Below are 16,074 nucleotides of genomic sequence, written 5' to 3'. Positions count from 1 at the left end.
AGTCAGGGTCTCCCCGCCGTTCCCCAGCTGCGTTTTTTGGGGGTGTTTTTGGCCAGGAGGGATGCTCCTGGGGAGGTTTGTGGGAGGGGGGAGGACTATTAACCCTTAGAGCGCCTGCAAACCAGTAAACCCTCCACTAAGTGGCAGAGGAGGGGAGAGGAAACCGTGTTTTCATCACGAAGATGGAAAAACAAAGACAAAACAAAACAAAAAAACCCCATATGTCATCAGCTGACGGTAAGGAGGTCGGTTTGGCACCGGCTGAAGTGCTTCTGGGAACATCCCGTGATGCACAGCCACCGGGGCGTGGAGATGGAGCAGGATAAAAAGCTGCCTCGCATCCTTTTGGCATGCAATATATCAGTGGTCCATATATATCTATATATATATCGTGGTCTTAAAGGCTGTGCTGAGACAGCAAAGATCGCTCCCTCCTTGTATTTTTGGGTTTTTTTTGTTTTGTTTTCCCCTCCGGGTTGCAAAAGTTGAGGGTGAGGGCAAGGCATTTCCATAGCGCAGGGTGTCCGCTGCTGCGGCGGTGGCTGAGGTCTTGTGCAAGACCTCTGGGTTTGCAGGTTGAGGAAGAAAAAACATCTTAAAAAAAAAAAAAATTAAAAAAAAAAAAAAAATCAGTGCAGCTCCGTTCATTGGGGAGGAATCTCGTGCTTTCTGTGAATGCAAGATGGAGGGGCGAGCGGTGCAGCTTGGCTCGGGGTGTATTTATTTTACTTGTGCTTCATGGTTTGGCTCTCCTGGAAAAAAGAATGGGTGTGGGGAAGAGTGGCTTGTGTTTAAATATTTCATTATTTTTTTTTTTTTTTAAAGGACCAAAAAAAGAAATAATAATCGAGCTTTGCTAATGCAGTAATGGCCATAATGAAGTCACCAGGCTGTGATTTTTGGGGTGCTCAAGCTAACCTGGCGAGCTGAGCTGGGTTGCTTTGTTTATACAACCGGCTTTATTGTGGCTTGGAGCCAGAACAAAGGACAAAGCTGGGCTTGGGCAAAGGGCAGATTTCTGCAGGAGGACACATGACTTGGGCTTTGCTGAGTGCTCCTCACCCTGGAGGCGTGGGGGGTGCCCTAAGCTGTAAGGGTGGGACGGCTTTTTATCTTCCTCAAACCCTTGGAAAAGGGTGTGTAGGTGCCTCTGTCTGTGCCTGGAGGGGTTTGGCCCAGACGGTGGAGGAGCTGAGAGGTGCTCCAGGGCTGGGACTTATCTCCAGGCCTGACCTGCCTGAGCTGAGTCATGTGAGTTGGGTTTGGAGTAGCCTGTTTTGGGGGTTTTATTGACTCTGCGGTTAAGCAGGACTCCTGGACTTCTATTTCTGGGTGACGTGGAGAAGAGCTTCATGGCAGGGACTTGCTGTTGTGGGCACTGTGCATCTCCATCTCCTGCTGGGAGGAGGCTGGGGGACCCTGCTCATGGGCACTGTGCATCTCCATCTCCTGCTGGGAGGAGTCTGGGGGACCCTGCTCATTGGTTTGGAGATGCTTTTTTTGGTTTGGAGATGCTTTTTTTGGTTTGGAGATGCTTTTTTTGGTTTGGAGATGCTTTTTTTGGTTTGGAGATGCTTTTTTTGGTTTGGTGATGCTTTTTTTGGTCAGAGTTAGGTTGATGGTTGGACTAGATGATCTCGAAGATCCCTTCCAACCTAGATGATTGTGTGATTCTATGATCCCTGGCATGATGTGGTCCAAGCAGTCAGAACCCTGTCCCTAGGGAAAGCTGGCAGGGAACCGCCTCTGGCTCCAAGAGGCCTCCTGGTGAGGAGGGATGGAGGAGGAGGCTCCAAGAAGGTTGATGGTTGGACTAGATGATCTCGAAGATCCCTTCCAACCTAGATGATTGTGTGATTCTATGATCCCTGGCATGATGTGGTCCAAGCAGTCAGAACCCTGTCCCTAGGGAAAGCTGGCAGGGAACCGCCTCTGGCTCCAAGAGGCCTCCTGGTGAGGAGGGATGGAGGAGGAGGCTCCAAGCCCTCCTGGTGAGGAGGGATGGAGGAGGAGGCTCCAAGCCCTCCTGGTGAGGAGGGATGGAGGAGGAGGCTCCAAGCCCTCCTGGTGAGGAGGGATGGAGGAGGAGGCTCCAAGCCCTCCTGGTGAGGAGGGATGGAGGAGGAGGCTCCAAGCCCTCCTGGTGAGGAGGGATGGAGGAGGAGGCTCCAAGCCCTCCTGGTGAGGAGGGATGGAGGAGGAGGAGGCACCTGGGTGATGTCCCCTCCTCCTTGGCTCCCTGCCTGCGGTGCAGTGCTGCAGCCATCTCCCTTGGGGTGCTCTTCTCCCTCTCTTGCTGCAGCTGCTCCCAGCAGTTCATCTCAGAGAGCCTTCAGCCTCAGAGCTTCCTCCTCGCTGCCTGGGAGGTCAGAAGGCCAAAATTTCCTCTTTTTTTTTTTTTAAGTAACCAGCTGGCTGAATTGTGAGAGTCCTGCCCTGGGGTCAGGTGTGCTGGTGGGTAGCAGGTTTTTGGAGTCCTTTCTTGCTCATCCTTCAAGAAAGTGAGCAACCTGGTGTAGTGGGAGGTGCCCCTCACCATGGCAGGGGGGTTGGAACTGGATGATCTTTAAGGTCCCTTCCAACCTAAACCGTTCTATGGTTGTATGAAACTGCATCACCAGATACTTTGGATTCCAAAGCAGAGGGATGGGGACTTGTCTGCAGCCTGAGAGAAGGTGGAGCAGCTCTTGTGGGGGGTGGAGGGGGCTATTTGAAAGCCCCAAGAACCCTCCTGTTGTCTGGAGAGTTTGCTGCCATGTCTTAAGAAGTCCAAGAGCTGAGCTTTGCTTCTCTTTTCAAGCTAATCAGCTGTGGTGGGATGTGACCTGTGAAGATGGCCTTTGCCAGGGTTGTCCTGAAGCTTTGGGGCACCTCCAGAAACCTGGGGGGGGTGGGAGAGGGGTGCAAAAGGAAGGTATCTCCTGGGGTTGATGGAGAAATTCCCCTGGTTTTTTCACCCTGCAGAAAGAAGAACACGTTATTGGTCGGGTTATGCAAGTTTGGTTTTGGTGTTGCTGCTTTGGTGGGGTTTTTGGGGGGAGGAAGGCGTGTGCGGAGGAGATAGGGGTGCTGGGGGGTGGGGGGGGTGGTGTCAAGGGGGATGATGGTGAAAACCAACAGGCTTTTTCTTGCCTGCTGGGGTCAGCATGTGACTTGTTGGGGGTGGAAATCCATCCTGCTGGTCCCGTGCCTGCGTGCTCTCTAAATATAGGTCTGCTGTGCACGGGGCATTTGCTAAAGCCCAAGAGCTGGCCTGGGGGGAGGAAGAAATCACATGAGATCAAGGATTTCCCCTTCCTTCCTTCTCCATCTTGTGATACTCTCTGCCATCCAGCTGAGATGCTCCATCTCCCCCTCCTCCCCAGGCTTCATGCCCTAGGAGACTTCATAGAATGGTTTGGGTGGGAAGGGACCTTTAAAAGGCATCTAGTCCAGCCCCCCCTCCCCAGCCATGAGCAGGGATACCTTCAGCGAGATCAGGTTGCTCAGAGCCCTGTCCACCCTGACCTGGAATGGTTCCAGGGATGGGGCATCCCACCATTTCCCTGAACAGCCTGGCCCAGGCTCTCACCACTCTCATTGTAAAGAGTTTCTTCCTGATATCTAAACCTAAATCTTCCCTCTTTTAGTTTAAAATGGGCTCCCCTCCCTGATCCAGAGTCCCTCCCCACCCTCCTGGAGCCCCTATAGGCACTGGAAGGGGCTCTAAGGTCTCCCTACAGCCTTCTCCAGGCTGAACATCCCAAACTCACCCATGGGGAGGCTCTGTGCCCGTGGGAAACTTGGCAAGAGGCTTCTTCCCCCTGCACCAGTACAGGTGCTGGCTTGCTGGAGAGCACCTCTGAGAAAGACCTGGGATGCTTGGTGGACAACAGGATGCCCATGAGCCAGCAATGTGCCCTGGTTGCCAAGAAGGCCAATGGCATCCTGGGGGGCATCAGGAAGAGTGTGACCAGCAGGTCAATAGAGGTCATCCTGCCCCTCTGCTCTGCCCTGGGGAGGGCCCATCTGGAGCACTGGGTCCAGTTCTGGGCTCCCCAGTTCCAGAAGGACAGGGAGCTGCTGCAGAGGGTAGAGCAGGAGGGACTTGGGTCTTTTTAGTCTGGAAAAGAGAAGGCTGCGGGGGGATCTGATCAACACCTATAAATACTTCAAGGGTGGGTCTCAAGAGGATGGGGCCAGTCTTTTTCCAGTGGTGCCCAGGGACAGGACAAGAGGAAATGGGCACAAACTTGAACATAAGAAGTTCCATCTCAACATGAGGAGGAACTTCTTCACTTTGAGGGTGGCAGAGCCCTGGAAGAGGCTGCCCAGAGAGGTGGTGGAGTCTCCTTCTCTGGAGACATTCAAACCCCACCTGGACACGTTCCTGTGGGACCTGCTCTGGGTGGCCCTGCTTGACAGGGGGGTTGGACTAGATGTTCTCCAGAGGTCCCTTCCAACCCCATGTGATGCTGTTGTTCTTCCCTGCAACGACTGGCTGGCTCCCAGCTGTTTGGGTGACGCTGGGTGATGTCTGGCTGCTTCTTGGGGGGCTGGCTGGGGCGGATGCAGTGCAGAGGAGCTCAAAACACCAGCGTGTGTCGGAGGGGAAACCGCTTGGTATCTTATTTTTTTTCTTTTTTTCCGGTTTATTCTCGGGTTGCCTGCAGCTGGGGGGTCCTGTAGGCGGGAGATGTGAGATCTCTGCAGAGTCACAGGCGTCCTGCCGAAAGCAAAAGTGTAGCTGGTGGCTTCTGGCCCCCAAACCACCTTCTTTCTGCGCTACAGAAAATATAAAGCTGACTGCACAAGTACAGAGCCTTTGAGTTTGTGGTTTGAATTTATTTTTTTTTCCAAAAAAAAAAAAAGAACCATCAGAAAAGGTGCTTCAGCTCAGGCCTGTCATCTATAGGCTTCATAGAATGGTTTGGGTTGGAAGGGAGCTTAAAGACCATCTAGTTCCAACCCCCTTGGCAGGAACATCTCCCACTACAGAATCACATGGGGTTGGAAGGGACCTCTGGAGAGCATCTAGTCCAACCTTCCTGACAAAGCAAGTCCACCCAGAGCAGGTCGCACAGGGACGTGTCCAGGAGGGTTTTGAATGTCTCCAGAGAAGGAGACTCCACCACCTCTCTGGGCAGCCCATTCCAGGGCTCTGCCACCCTCAAAGTGAAGAAGTTCCTCCTCATGTTGAGGTGGAACGTCTTATATTCAAGTTTGTGTCCATTTCTTCTTGTCCTGTCCCTGGGCACCACTGAAAAAACACTGGCCCACCAGACCAGGTTGCTCAAAGCCCTGTCCAACCTGACCTTTCTATGGCCATGTGGATGGGGCACGAGGTAGAAAACCACACCAGCCTGAGAAACACATATTTGTTTTGCTGGGTGTCACCTCCTTCCTGTTCCACAAGCAAGGGAGCCCAGCGGGGCCACCAGCAATGCCAGCAGGTCCCTTGTCTACAAGAAACCTCTAAGCGAGCAAATAGGCATAAAACTCCTTCAAAAAGGTGAGAGTTGGGGGTGGGAGGACACACGTGCTGCTGGAACTCAACCAGTTTTGGGGCTGAGCATCTTGCTGGAAGCACGGAGGGTGGGAAGGAAAAAAAAGCCCCATGATACGGTTATCTGCAGCCGCCTGGGCTTGTCGCTGGCAGAAAGTAGGACAACTCCTGCTGGGTTTTCTTTCTCTGGAAAGGCTAAACTTGGCTGCGAGTGGGTGGAGGCAGCCTGCATGGAAATGTGTGTGTGTGTGTGTGTGTGTGTGTGTGTCCCCATCTCCTGCCCGGCAAGCTCTGCTGCTGCTGCTGGTGAGAGCCTCGTGTCCAGCTCTTTTGCCCAGAAGGGTTTAAAGCCCAGGCTTGCAAAGGTGATGACACCTTCAGCTGGCTGAGATGAGTCGCAATTAAAGCCTAAATATCTCCACGGTTGGGGCTGCCGTGGATTAGCCGAGGTCTTGGGCTGCTCACCAGGCTTGATGGTCATTGGGGTGGACGTGGGGGTGGTGGAAGGGGAGCTGAGAGGTCTTGGAGGGTGAGGGTGCCCTGGGATGGGTTTGCAGAGGGTGAGGGTGCCCTGGGATTGGTTTGCAGAGGTTGAGGATGCTCTGGGGTGGGCTTGCAGAGGGTGAGGGTGCCTCGGGATGGGTTTGCAGAGGGTGAGGGTGCCTCGGGATGGGTTTGCAGAGGATGAGGGTGCCCTGGGGTGGGTTTGCAGAGGTTGAGGATGCCCTGGGGTGGGTTTGCAGAGGTTGAGGATGCCCTGGGGTGGGTTTGCTGAGGATGGAGGTGCCCTGGGGTGGGTTTGCTGAGGATGGAGGTGCTCTGGGGTGGGTTTGCAGAGGATGAGAGTGCTCTGGGGTGGGTTTGCAGAGGGTGAGGGTGCCTCGGGTGGGTTTGCTGAGGATGCCTTGCTGTGCTTGCAGAGGTTGAGCAGCTCGTGGCCTGTCTGAGTCAGGCGTGGGGACGTGGAGCAAGCTGGCATTGGGGGTTAAATTGGAATTGAGCAATTTAATGTGAATTAGGTTGAAACAGGCAGGAGAGCAGAGAAACCACCAAGCCCTGGAGCATCTCTGGGCTGGGTGGTGCTTGTGCTCCTCGGGGAGAGGCTGTGGTCCCCTCTTGCTGTGTTTCTGGATTTCCCCTGCCTCTCTGTTCCCCAGACTGGGACTTTCCTGGTGCCTTGCACCAAGAGACCTGGTTTCACAGCCTCCCTCTTGAGAAGCTCTGGTGGGAGGGCAGCACGGGCAGCTCTGGTGCGCATGGACGACCCTCTGCGTGGGCAGGGGGTCACCACCCCAGGGCTGTGAACCCAGTCGGTGCCCCCAGGGCAATGGGCTGGCCAAAAATGAGGCCATAAAGTCCAAAAATGAGATTTGGAGTGATGCCTTCAAAGGGAAGAGCATTACACCAGGGCTGGGACTAGCAATTCCCCAAGGGTGCAGTTTGCCATGAAGGTGGGGTGTCACTTATTCCTTCTCCTACTCCTTATTCTCCATCTTTGTGGAAGTAAACACGGCTTTTAATACCCTCCAAATCCCTTGGATCTGCTTCAAAAGGTATTTTCCTGCTGCCACTAATCCCACAGTGGTCAACAAACAGGGTTGCCTTGTCTGGTTTCTTCTGAGCTGCAGGAGGGGGGTTATTAGTCCTCTCCTGTGTCTCTCCTGACCTTTGGGGTAAATCGGGATTGGGAAGGACTTCGTGCAGCCACGTGTTTTATCCTCCCACGTGTTGCTCCGACGGTCCTTCTGCCAAGCTCTCGCTCGTGGTCCAAGCCCATCTTGGGAAGGTTTCCAACGATGCCCAAATCTGGCTGCAGGTGGAGTGTCCCATTCTCTCGCCAAGATGTGGACTTCCGTGGCCATCCTGTGTGTCCTGGCGGCCTTTGCCAATGCTCGCAGCATTCCTTACTACCCTCCTCTCTCCACCGACTTGGTCAACCACATAAACAAGCTCAACACCACCTGGAAGGTGAGTACTGGGTTGGTTTTGGGTTGGTTTTTTTGGGGGGGCGTGCGTTGCTCAACAGTCTCTTCATGGGGCTCAATAACTAAGCTTTGGGAGTCTCGCCATGGTGGTTGCATCAAACCAGCCTTGGTCCCAGTTGTCTTCTCCAGTGAGTTGATGCTGTCAGAGGTCAGCTTCTCCTCTTTGGAGCAGAGCACTGAGGAATTTGTAGAGTAGGAGTGATGCTAAGAGGAGGAAACTCTGTGGGAGGCTGGAAACAAGCAACAAGTGTCAAGCTGTACTGGTGACCTCCTTGGCCAGGCTGCTGTGGCCAAAGAGTTGGACCGTAGCTTACTGGTCATGATACACTGATCCTGGAAGGGGCTGTGTTCTGTGTCTATAGGTAGCTTGGCTCTTGGCCCCTGGGTTTCATAGCAAGTGTCAGATGCTGGTTGGGTTTGAGGGAGATGTGGAGCACCAGCCTGGTCCCAGAGATATCACTTGGTGGTTGTGAAGGAACAAGTCCCATTTCTCTGTGTCTCTTCCCAGGCAGGACACAACTTCCGCAACACTGACATGAGCTACGTGAAGAAGCTCTGTGGTACCTTCCTGGGTGGGCCCAAGCTCCCTGAGAGGTGAGTGGTGGGAGGAGAAGATGAGGGCCCAGTAAAAGCTTGTGTGGACGCTCCAGGTGTGTCTGGAGTGGGTGAGGGCCTCTCAGCAGGCTATGAGTGGGGTTCCCCTGGGTGCAGCTTGGTGGACATCTTGCATGGAATTGAACGCAGAAGCATGAGGGGTGGGGAACATCCATCCTCTGTCCTGTCAGATGCTTGTCCAGTCACAGTAACTTGTGCTCCTGGAAACTCAAAACACTGGAGGAGCTGCTGACCTGGTCTGAGGACTTCAGAAATATTTATTCCCCTTCAGTAAGCAAACAGCAAGAGCACTCCTCCTCCAGGTCATCTTCAGAGGAGGCTGGAGAGTCCTGCACACCCAGTCCTGGTGTTTCTCTAACAGGACCTTCCCTCTTCTCACTTGCAGGGTGGGTTTTGCTGCAGACATGGAGCTGCCCGATAACTTTGATGCACGCACACAGTGGCCTAACTGTCCTACCATCAACGAGATAAGAGACCAGGGCTCTTGTGGCTCTTGCTGGGTAAGAGCACGGGCGGTTTAAGGTCGTGTTGATACAGAGTCTGCTGGACAAAATAACATGCTGTTGAATTTGCTACTGAGCTGCATAAATGGGGGGACTTGAGGGATCCTGCAGTGTCTGAGCTTCTCGATGGGCTTCTCCCAATCAGGCTCATGCTTGCTGTGCTCTTTGCCAGAAGGTTTTTCTCCCGTGGCTGGCTCTAATGGTCTTCCCTTGGGTTTTTTTGGGGTTACCTGCAGGCTTTTGGTGCTGTAGAAGCCATTTCGGACAGGATCTGTGTCCACACCAACGCCAAGGTGAGCGTGGAGGTCTCAGCAGAGGACTTGCTGTCGTGCTGCGGCTTCGAGTGTGGCATGGGGTGAGCTGCTCTTGGTTCTTCTGCACTTAAAAGGTGGGTGGGAGGAGCAGGGGCACAACCCGGAGATGCTGATGGTTTCAGCTCTGTCTTCCTTACTCTCCCTGATGAGCGGGAAGCCCCACCAGTGGTTTGTGCTGCAGATGCTGGAGTTAGGTGGGAATATTAGGGTGACTGCGTGGACTGAAAGCCCCTCGGGGCCACATCCTGCCTCCAGCAGGATGATGATGGATGGTGGAGGGAGGGCAAGCACGTGGTGATGCTTTCCTGTACAGAGTTGGCAGCTGCTGAAGCCAAAGGAAGAATCTTTTAGTAGCCCTCAAGCCTTGGTTTTTCGGGCACAAGCCTTTTGCCTGTGGCTTTTGCAGTTGTTGAGAGCAAGGGGGGAAGCTGGGTCTCCAAGATGTGTGGCTTCTGCAGCAGAGGCTGACCAGGAACCTGGTAAGGAGGCAGGATTTGGGATTTGGAGGCATGGATGCTCTTAGCTCCTCTTTGCCCCGAGGCTTTGGTGTCTCGAGGTCTAGAAATCTTGGGGAAGGCAGAGAGAGACTGATAAAGGTTCAATGTGCTGACACCTTCCCTGCAGCCGTCCCAAGCTGGCTCCATTTCCTTCTCTTCTCCCCAAAAGGGGGTGGCTCTGAGCAGGCTGGAGCTGGAACTGCTGCCTCTTTCCCCAGGTGCAATGGTGGTTACCCCTCCGGTGCGTGGAGATACTGGACAGAGAGAGGCCTCGTGTCTGGAGGTCTCTACGATTCCCATGTGGGTAAGTCCTGGGAGATACCCTTGTGAAAGCAAAGAGGGAGCATCTCTGCTCGGTTACGGTTTTACGGCATTCAGGGTCCTTCTGCATCCTTGTGGTTGCTCCCTCCTTCAGGTCTGGCCTCAAACACCTCTCCTTTTCCAGCTGGCTCCTCCTGTCCCCATGGCCCCTTCTGGTCACCCCTTTGGGAGGAGGGTCCCTCCAGCAGCACCTAGTGGCAAGAGACCCATCCAGGAAGGAAGCATGGTAGTCAGACTTAACAACCCCACAGGGGTCCTCCTTCCATGGCAGCAATGAATCAGGCTGTGAATTTTCTGTTGTTGCTGGTTTTTGGACCAGTTCCATACACTTTGGATGAGGGCAGAGGTCTTCCCAACATGTTTTCCCACCACAGGGGTCCTCCTTCCATGGCAGCAATGAATCAGGCTGTGAATTTTCTGTTGTTGCTGGTTTTTGGACCAGTTCAATACACTTTGGATGAGGGCAGGAGTCTTCCCGACATATTTCCCCCCCCAAAAGGTTCTGGAAACCTCTGCTTCCTCCTAGTATGGCTGTGAGTTGGTTCCTGTTTCCATCTTGTCCACCACCTTGTCAAGAGGGAGGTGGTGGGAAGCAGGTCCAGAGAGGAAACCCATTGCTGATGCAGGGATTGCTCATCTGGCCGTGTCAGACCTACTCTTGCTCCCACCCCATTCATCTGTGGGGTTTCTGGGTCAGAAGGGTCTTAGCCTTTAGTGGGGTCTTCTCCAACACGGCTGCTGGGGACAGGGGTGCTTGGGGACAGCTGGTTCATGCCACTTCTGTCCTCGACAGGCTGCCGTCCCTACTCCATCCCACCCTGTGAGCACCACGTCAACGGATCCCGGCCACCATGCACTGGGGAAGGGGGTGAAACCCCCAGGTGCAGCCGTCACTGTGAACCCGGCTACTCACCCTCCTACAAGGAGGACAAGCACTACGGTAAGGGAGGTCACCTCCAGCACTGTTCCATGCCCAGCAGCTCCAGAGCTGCTCCTAGTGGTAGCTTGGTGTGGGGTTGGCAGGGTTGGACTTCTTCCTAAGCTGTTTTATGGTGGTTATTTGCTGTGCCTTCAGGGTGGTGGGTGGTCCTGGAGCAAACCTAAGCCTGGCAGATGCACAGGTTGTATTTGTTGAGACTCAATTGAGGTGGATCCTCATGGTGCACATCCCTGGGTTGAAGAGCACATCCCTGGGTCAAAGCCACCTCCATCCTGCTCCTTGAGACTCAATTGAGGTGGATCCTCATGGTGCACATCCCTGGGTTGAAGAGCACAGTGCTGAGCCTTGTGGAAGTCTGGTGTCAAAGCCACCTCCATCCTACTCCGTGGTGGTAGCCATCACTATACATGTAGGAGAGCCTGGCTGCTGCTTGAAAATTTCTTTTAGCTTGGAGGAATTTGGGTTGGTTTGGAAATGAGGATGTACAAGGGGAAAACTGTCTGGGATAGGTCTTCGGGTACAGGATAGAACTCGGGTTAAACCTTTCCTTCCAGAAAAGGGATGGTTGGAACCCGTTTGGGTTGGTTTGGAAATGAGGATGTACAAAGGGAAGACTTCCCACTGAAGCTGTCTGAGATAGGTCTTTGGGTACAGAATAGAACTCAGGTTAAACCTTTCCCTCCAGAAAAGGGATGGTTGGAACCCACTTTCCCTGCCTGGCTGGGTCAGTGCCTCTGGAGCAGCTGGGTTTGAATGTAACCTTTAAGTGGGGAAGGCCTCTTGCAGGGCCGTGTCCAGCCATCCCAAGACCTGTGTGGCCTGACAGTGCTGTACTAACGGTGGGACTTTTTTCCTCCATAGGCATCACATCCTACGGTGTCCCTCGCAGTGAGAACGAAATCATGGCTGAGATCTACAAGAACGGCCCGGTGGAAGGAGCCTTTATTGTCTATGAGGACTTCCTGATGTACAAGTCTGGTGAGCTTCAGCACTGAGGCTGTGGGGAGCCCTGTTCCCTACATCATCCGTAGGGTCTGTCTTTTGAGGCCCTTGTCCCTCTACTCAAGTCCAAATCATAGAATTGTCCAGGTTGGAAGGGACCTTTCAGGTCATCTAATCCAACCATCAACCCAACGCTAACGAAAACCATCACTGACCCATGTCTCTTGTTCCTTGGGAGATGGACCCCCACCTCTCTACACCCTCCTTTCAGGGAGCTGTAGAGAGCGAGAAGGTCTCCCCTCAGGAGATCTCAAGTTCACGCTTGAGTACCTGGTGTTGCAAGAACATGGGCAGATACCATCTCCTGTATCCATTGGTTTATAGCAAGGGGAATAGGTGCTTGGCACTGGCTCAGGGAGGAGCTCCCAATGGGGAGCCCCCAGAATGAAAGCAACAGGTAGGATTTTAGGTAAAATACTGGCAGATGGAGGGTCCGCACCAGGAGACCCGTTGTGAACTGCTTGGGATGTGTCACCGCTGGGATCCTTGCCGAGTGCCTCTGGGTGTCCTGCATGCTGAGGCGATGCTGAAGCATCAGCCTTTCCTCCAAACTCTACACTGAGCTTCAGGTTTCCATTTCACCACAAAAAAAACCAAAACAACCCTTCTCAGTTGGTCTCTGGGCTTTGATATCGAATGTCGCGCGGGCTGCCGGCCGCCTTGGGTGGGAGGAGACGTGTCACCTGTTGACCTGTTGGCTTGTTGCCTTGCAGGTGTCTACCAGCACGTGTCTGGCGAGCAGGTTGGAGGCCACGCCATCCGGATCCTGGGCTGGGGGGTGGAAAACGGCACTCCTTACTGGTTGGCCGCCAACTCCTGGAACACTGACTGGGGGGACAACGGTGAGGCCACCCCTGAGATGATGCTGCCTGCGGGTTCTGGGAGGGGGATGGGGGCTGCTGGAGGGAACCCCATCCCTGTTTTTTGGGGGTGATGTGGGGAGGTTGACTTCTGCTCTTGGTGTGCTTCCAGGCTTCTTCAAAATCCTCAGAGGAGAGGACCACTGCGGCATCGAGTCCGAGATCGTGGCGGGCATCCCCAGGCCGGAGCAGTACTGGAAGAGGGTGTAGACCTCTTCATCAAACCACTCATAATCCCAAGTCCCCCCGATGCTTTTTAACCGATAGCGGGCTGGGTGCAGAACCCCCCCCCATTTCTAAGAGACTATAGTTGAGGTTACTTTATTAAAGCTTTTTATCTTTTTTTTTTAATTTTTTTTTTTAATTGTATGGTGGAGCTGGAGGTGGAACCACTGTCTGCAAAGCCCCTCTGCTCCTGGTGGGTCACAGCTGTTCCCTGCTCAAAGGACTGCTGGGGTGGGGGGCTCGCTGGCTGGTTATTTGGGTAGCCTGGACCCCTTCCAGCCCAGTCTCTTTACTGGGAGGGGTGGAAAGCAGTAGCTTTGTGCTGGGGTGAGGAACTTGCTGGGGGCAGTGGAGGTGGACCCTCCTAGGAAGCTGTGGCTAGGCGTGATTTGCCCACCCCTGGTGGGGTTGGTCTGGCCTGTTGGCACCTAAAACGGGCAGGGTATGTTAGTGTGTGCCTTTAATTGGTTAAATTTAGACCTGTTAATGATAAAATACTGACAAACTTGATGTGGGGCTGGCTCTGGCCGGAGCTGCGTGGAGGCCCCTCCTGCCTGCAACAAGTCCTTTGTGCATCGCTTGCTCCGCTCCATCCCTTGGGCTGCTGTTTTAAACCACTCCTTCCTCAGCTTTTTTTTATTTGTTTTTAGGGTTTGGTTGGTTTTTTTGGGGTTGTTTTTTTCTGCTGTAGTCTGGGGTTATTGGTTTTTAGGGGAAGGGCCTGGCCAGAGCTTCATGAGCTTTTGATCAAAATGGCCTCCAAGCATCTAGGAGCACGTTAGGAAGAGCAGACCACTGGTGGCCAGGCAGCTTGGTGGGTCATGTCTTGGCCAGGGTGCTGTGCCCAAAGCTGGTGTGATGCTGAGCAGAGACCCAGGGATGTTCCCTGGGGCTGCTGCCTCCCAGGAACCCACACAGATGCTTGGAGGTATCTCGCTAACTTGCACACAACTGAAACGTTCAGGGTGGTTTTTTTTCTGAGCCACAGGCATTAAGGAAAAAGAAAGAAAACCTTATTTTTGTTACTGGGGGGGAGGTGTAATAGCTGTGTAGGAGGAATCATGTGATTTGCCAACACTAATATAGTGAAAGAGCTTCTCTTTTTCTTTCTTTTTTAATTTTTAAAGCACAAAGTCTATTGCTGAGCAGAGGCTACAGGCCTGAACCGTGTGAAGCAGGCCCTCCCTTGCACTGTACAATAACCCCTTACCTCTGCCCCCTGGGACACTGGTGGGACAGAGCTGTGGTGTGTATGGTTGGAACATCTGTGCCAATAAATGATTTCTCCTCTGCCTCGTCTCCTGGCCCTTGTTTGCTTCTGCTTGACTTTGAACCGCTTCACCCCAAGGCTGAGGGACTTGGGTAATTTCTCCTCTGCCTCGTCTCCTGGCCCTTGGTTGCTTCTGCCTGACTTCGAACCGCTTCACCCTGAGGGACTTGGGTCTTTTTTTAGTCTGGAGAAGGCTGAGGGGGGATCTGATCAATGCCCAGAAATACTTCAAGGGTGGCTGTCAAGAGGATGGGGCCAGGCTTTTTTCCAGTGGTGCCCAGGGACAGGACAAGAGGAAATGGGCACAAACTTGAATGTAAGAAGTTCCATCTCAACATGAGGAGGAACTTCTTTGCTGTGAGGGTGGCAGAGCCCTGGAAGAGGCTGCCCAGGGAGGTGGTGGAGTCTCCTTCTCTGGAGACATTCAAACCCACCTGGACATGTTCCTGTGGATCCTGCTCTAGGTGATTCTGCTCTGGAAGGGGGATTGGACTATCATCTCCAGAGATCCCTTCCAACCCCATGTGAGTCTGTGACTATTCTCCTGTAGCTCTGTGCCTCATGGAAGGTGGGGTGAGACCCTTCTGTGGAAGTGTGGTAAGTCCCAGCGCTCTCCTCTGGCCATACTGGTGCCAGCGTGACTTGTCCTGGCTCCTGGTGATGGGGAAGGTGCTTCAGCATGGACCAGAGTGCAGCCAGGGCAGGGAGGAGGATGCACCAAGGCACTGGAGAGATGCCTGCAGCCCAGGGCTGAGCTACCACTCCCCACTGCCTGCAGAGCCAGCTCCATTAAAAGCCAATTTACTGACCTTTAGTTGTCCCTCACCGTGGTTAAAATTTGTCCTTTGGGTCTGGAACACAAGGCTTTACGTGAGTGGCAGCAAGGAAGCACCTGCATTTCATCCGAGCTGAGGGCTTGGAACTCATGGCCCTGGTGGGGAATCGCCCAGCTTAATAGAAAATTAATTATCAAACACTACTTTTTTTCCCAAAGAAAACTTTAATTTTAACAAGACAGGAAGCTGCACAAAGAGAGCTACCGCAAGTTTCTTCTGAACAACAGCTTAAAACTATCTACATCGGTATCTGTGGAGTAGGGGTCCTCCTTCCGAGTCACAGTCTGGCCCCAGGGGCTTGGCCTTGCAAAGGCCACCAAACTGCACCCCAGAGGCAGCTCCGTCCCACAGGGGGACAGGGGCTGCCCTTCCCTTCACAAAGGCAAAGCAGCATTTGAGGGGGAGGTGGGTAGGGACCCTGAAAACAAAAATCCACCCTAGGAAAAGGGGACTTGCCCTTGAAAGCCTTGTTTCCTCTTGAAGCAAGTCCAGGCTGATGTGTTTCAGAACAGCAGTGGAAGGTCCTCTTCCAGCTTGTGCGTCGGTCTAACCCAAAGCATCACCCCAAACTAGAGCCAAGGGGGCCAGGGACACCTTCTCTTGGTGGCCCAAGCCTTCCCAGTCCATGGCAGGGGTCACTGCTGCCTTTCAGAGTGGCCAACACACCACAACCACCTCCCCCCACAAAAAAAAAACATCCCATGAGGGACTCACGGTGCAAACCCTCCCTCCCCTGCCTTGCAGAGGCACCTGGTGCTGCTCCACCACGGCCACCCATCTGCTAGAGGGCAGGGAGCTGCAGGAGATGGCTTTCTGCCAGGGGGGGCACATCAAAGTGGACAGAGCATCCCACCTCCCGACATTAATTAACATTAAAAGGGCTTGTTTCAAGCCTAGCAGCCTCCTTCAGCACAACAACAGAAACGTGAAGGTTGCCTCTGCCCGTTCCCAAGGCTGCAGGACGTCAACCCAGCCTGGCCTGAGGGCCAGAAGGTTTCCAGAACCTTTTCCCTGGATAAGAAAGCATGTTCCTCTCCCGGCTTCCAGTGCGGAGTGGACACCAGAAGTGATGGGGAAGAAGCTACCAAAGAAAAGGGAAGCAAAGCCCAGAGGGTTTTGCTTGGCTCTGAGCTGGAAAGGTGTCTCAAATCCCAAGCAAGAAAAGAGGCAACTGGAGTTTCCATTGAAAACCCCCCCAAAAAAAAAACAAACCAAAAAAAA

The 16,074-nt window shown here is 53.6% G+C and overlaps 1 protein-coding gene across 1 annotated transcript in view; it reads left to right on the top strand.

Moving 5' to 3' along the window:
- Positions 1–14,042, top strand: part of CTSB (cathepsin B) — a 17,993-nt gene extending 3,951 nt beyond the window's left edge. Inside the window, exons 2-10 of the mRNA XM_014948391.1 lie at positions 7,301–7,453; positions 7,979–8,064; positions 8,471–8,585; positions 8,825–8,943; positions 9,618–9,703; positions 10,514–10,660; positions 11,522–11,638; positions 12,376–12,504; positions 12,635–14,042. Of these exons, the coding sequence (XP_014803877.1) occupies positions 7,301–7,453; positions 7,979–8,064; positions 8,471–8,585; positions 8,825–8,943; positions 9,618–9,703; positions 10,514–10,660; positions 11,522–11,638; positions 12,376–12,504; positions 12,635–12,732 (1,050 nt within the window). The 3' untranslated portion in view covers positions 12,733–14,042. The remainder of the gene's footprint in view (positions 1–7,300; positions 7,454–7,978; positions 8,065–8,470; positions 8,586–8,824; positions 8,944–9,617; positions 9,704–10,513; positions 10,661–11,521; positions 11,639–12,375; positions 12,505–12,634) is intronic.
- The last annotated feature ends 2,032 nt before the right edge of the window (positions 14,043–16,074 follow it).

This window comes from Calidris pugnax, unplaced genomic scaffold (assembly GCF_001431845.1).
Source record: "Calidris pugnax isolate Ruff unplaced genomic scaffold, ASM143184v1 scaffold140, whole genome shotgun sequence".
In the NCBI taxonomy this organism is placed as follows: Eukaryota; Metazoa; Chordata; class Aves; order Charadriiformes; family Scolopacidae; genus Calidris; species Calidris pugnax.
This window is presented reverse-complemented; position numbering and strand designations above follow the sequence as displayed.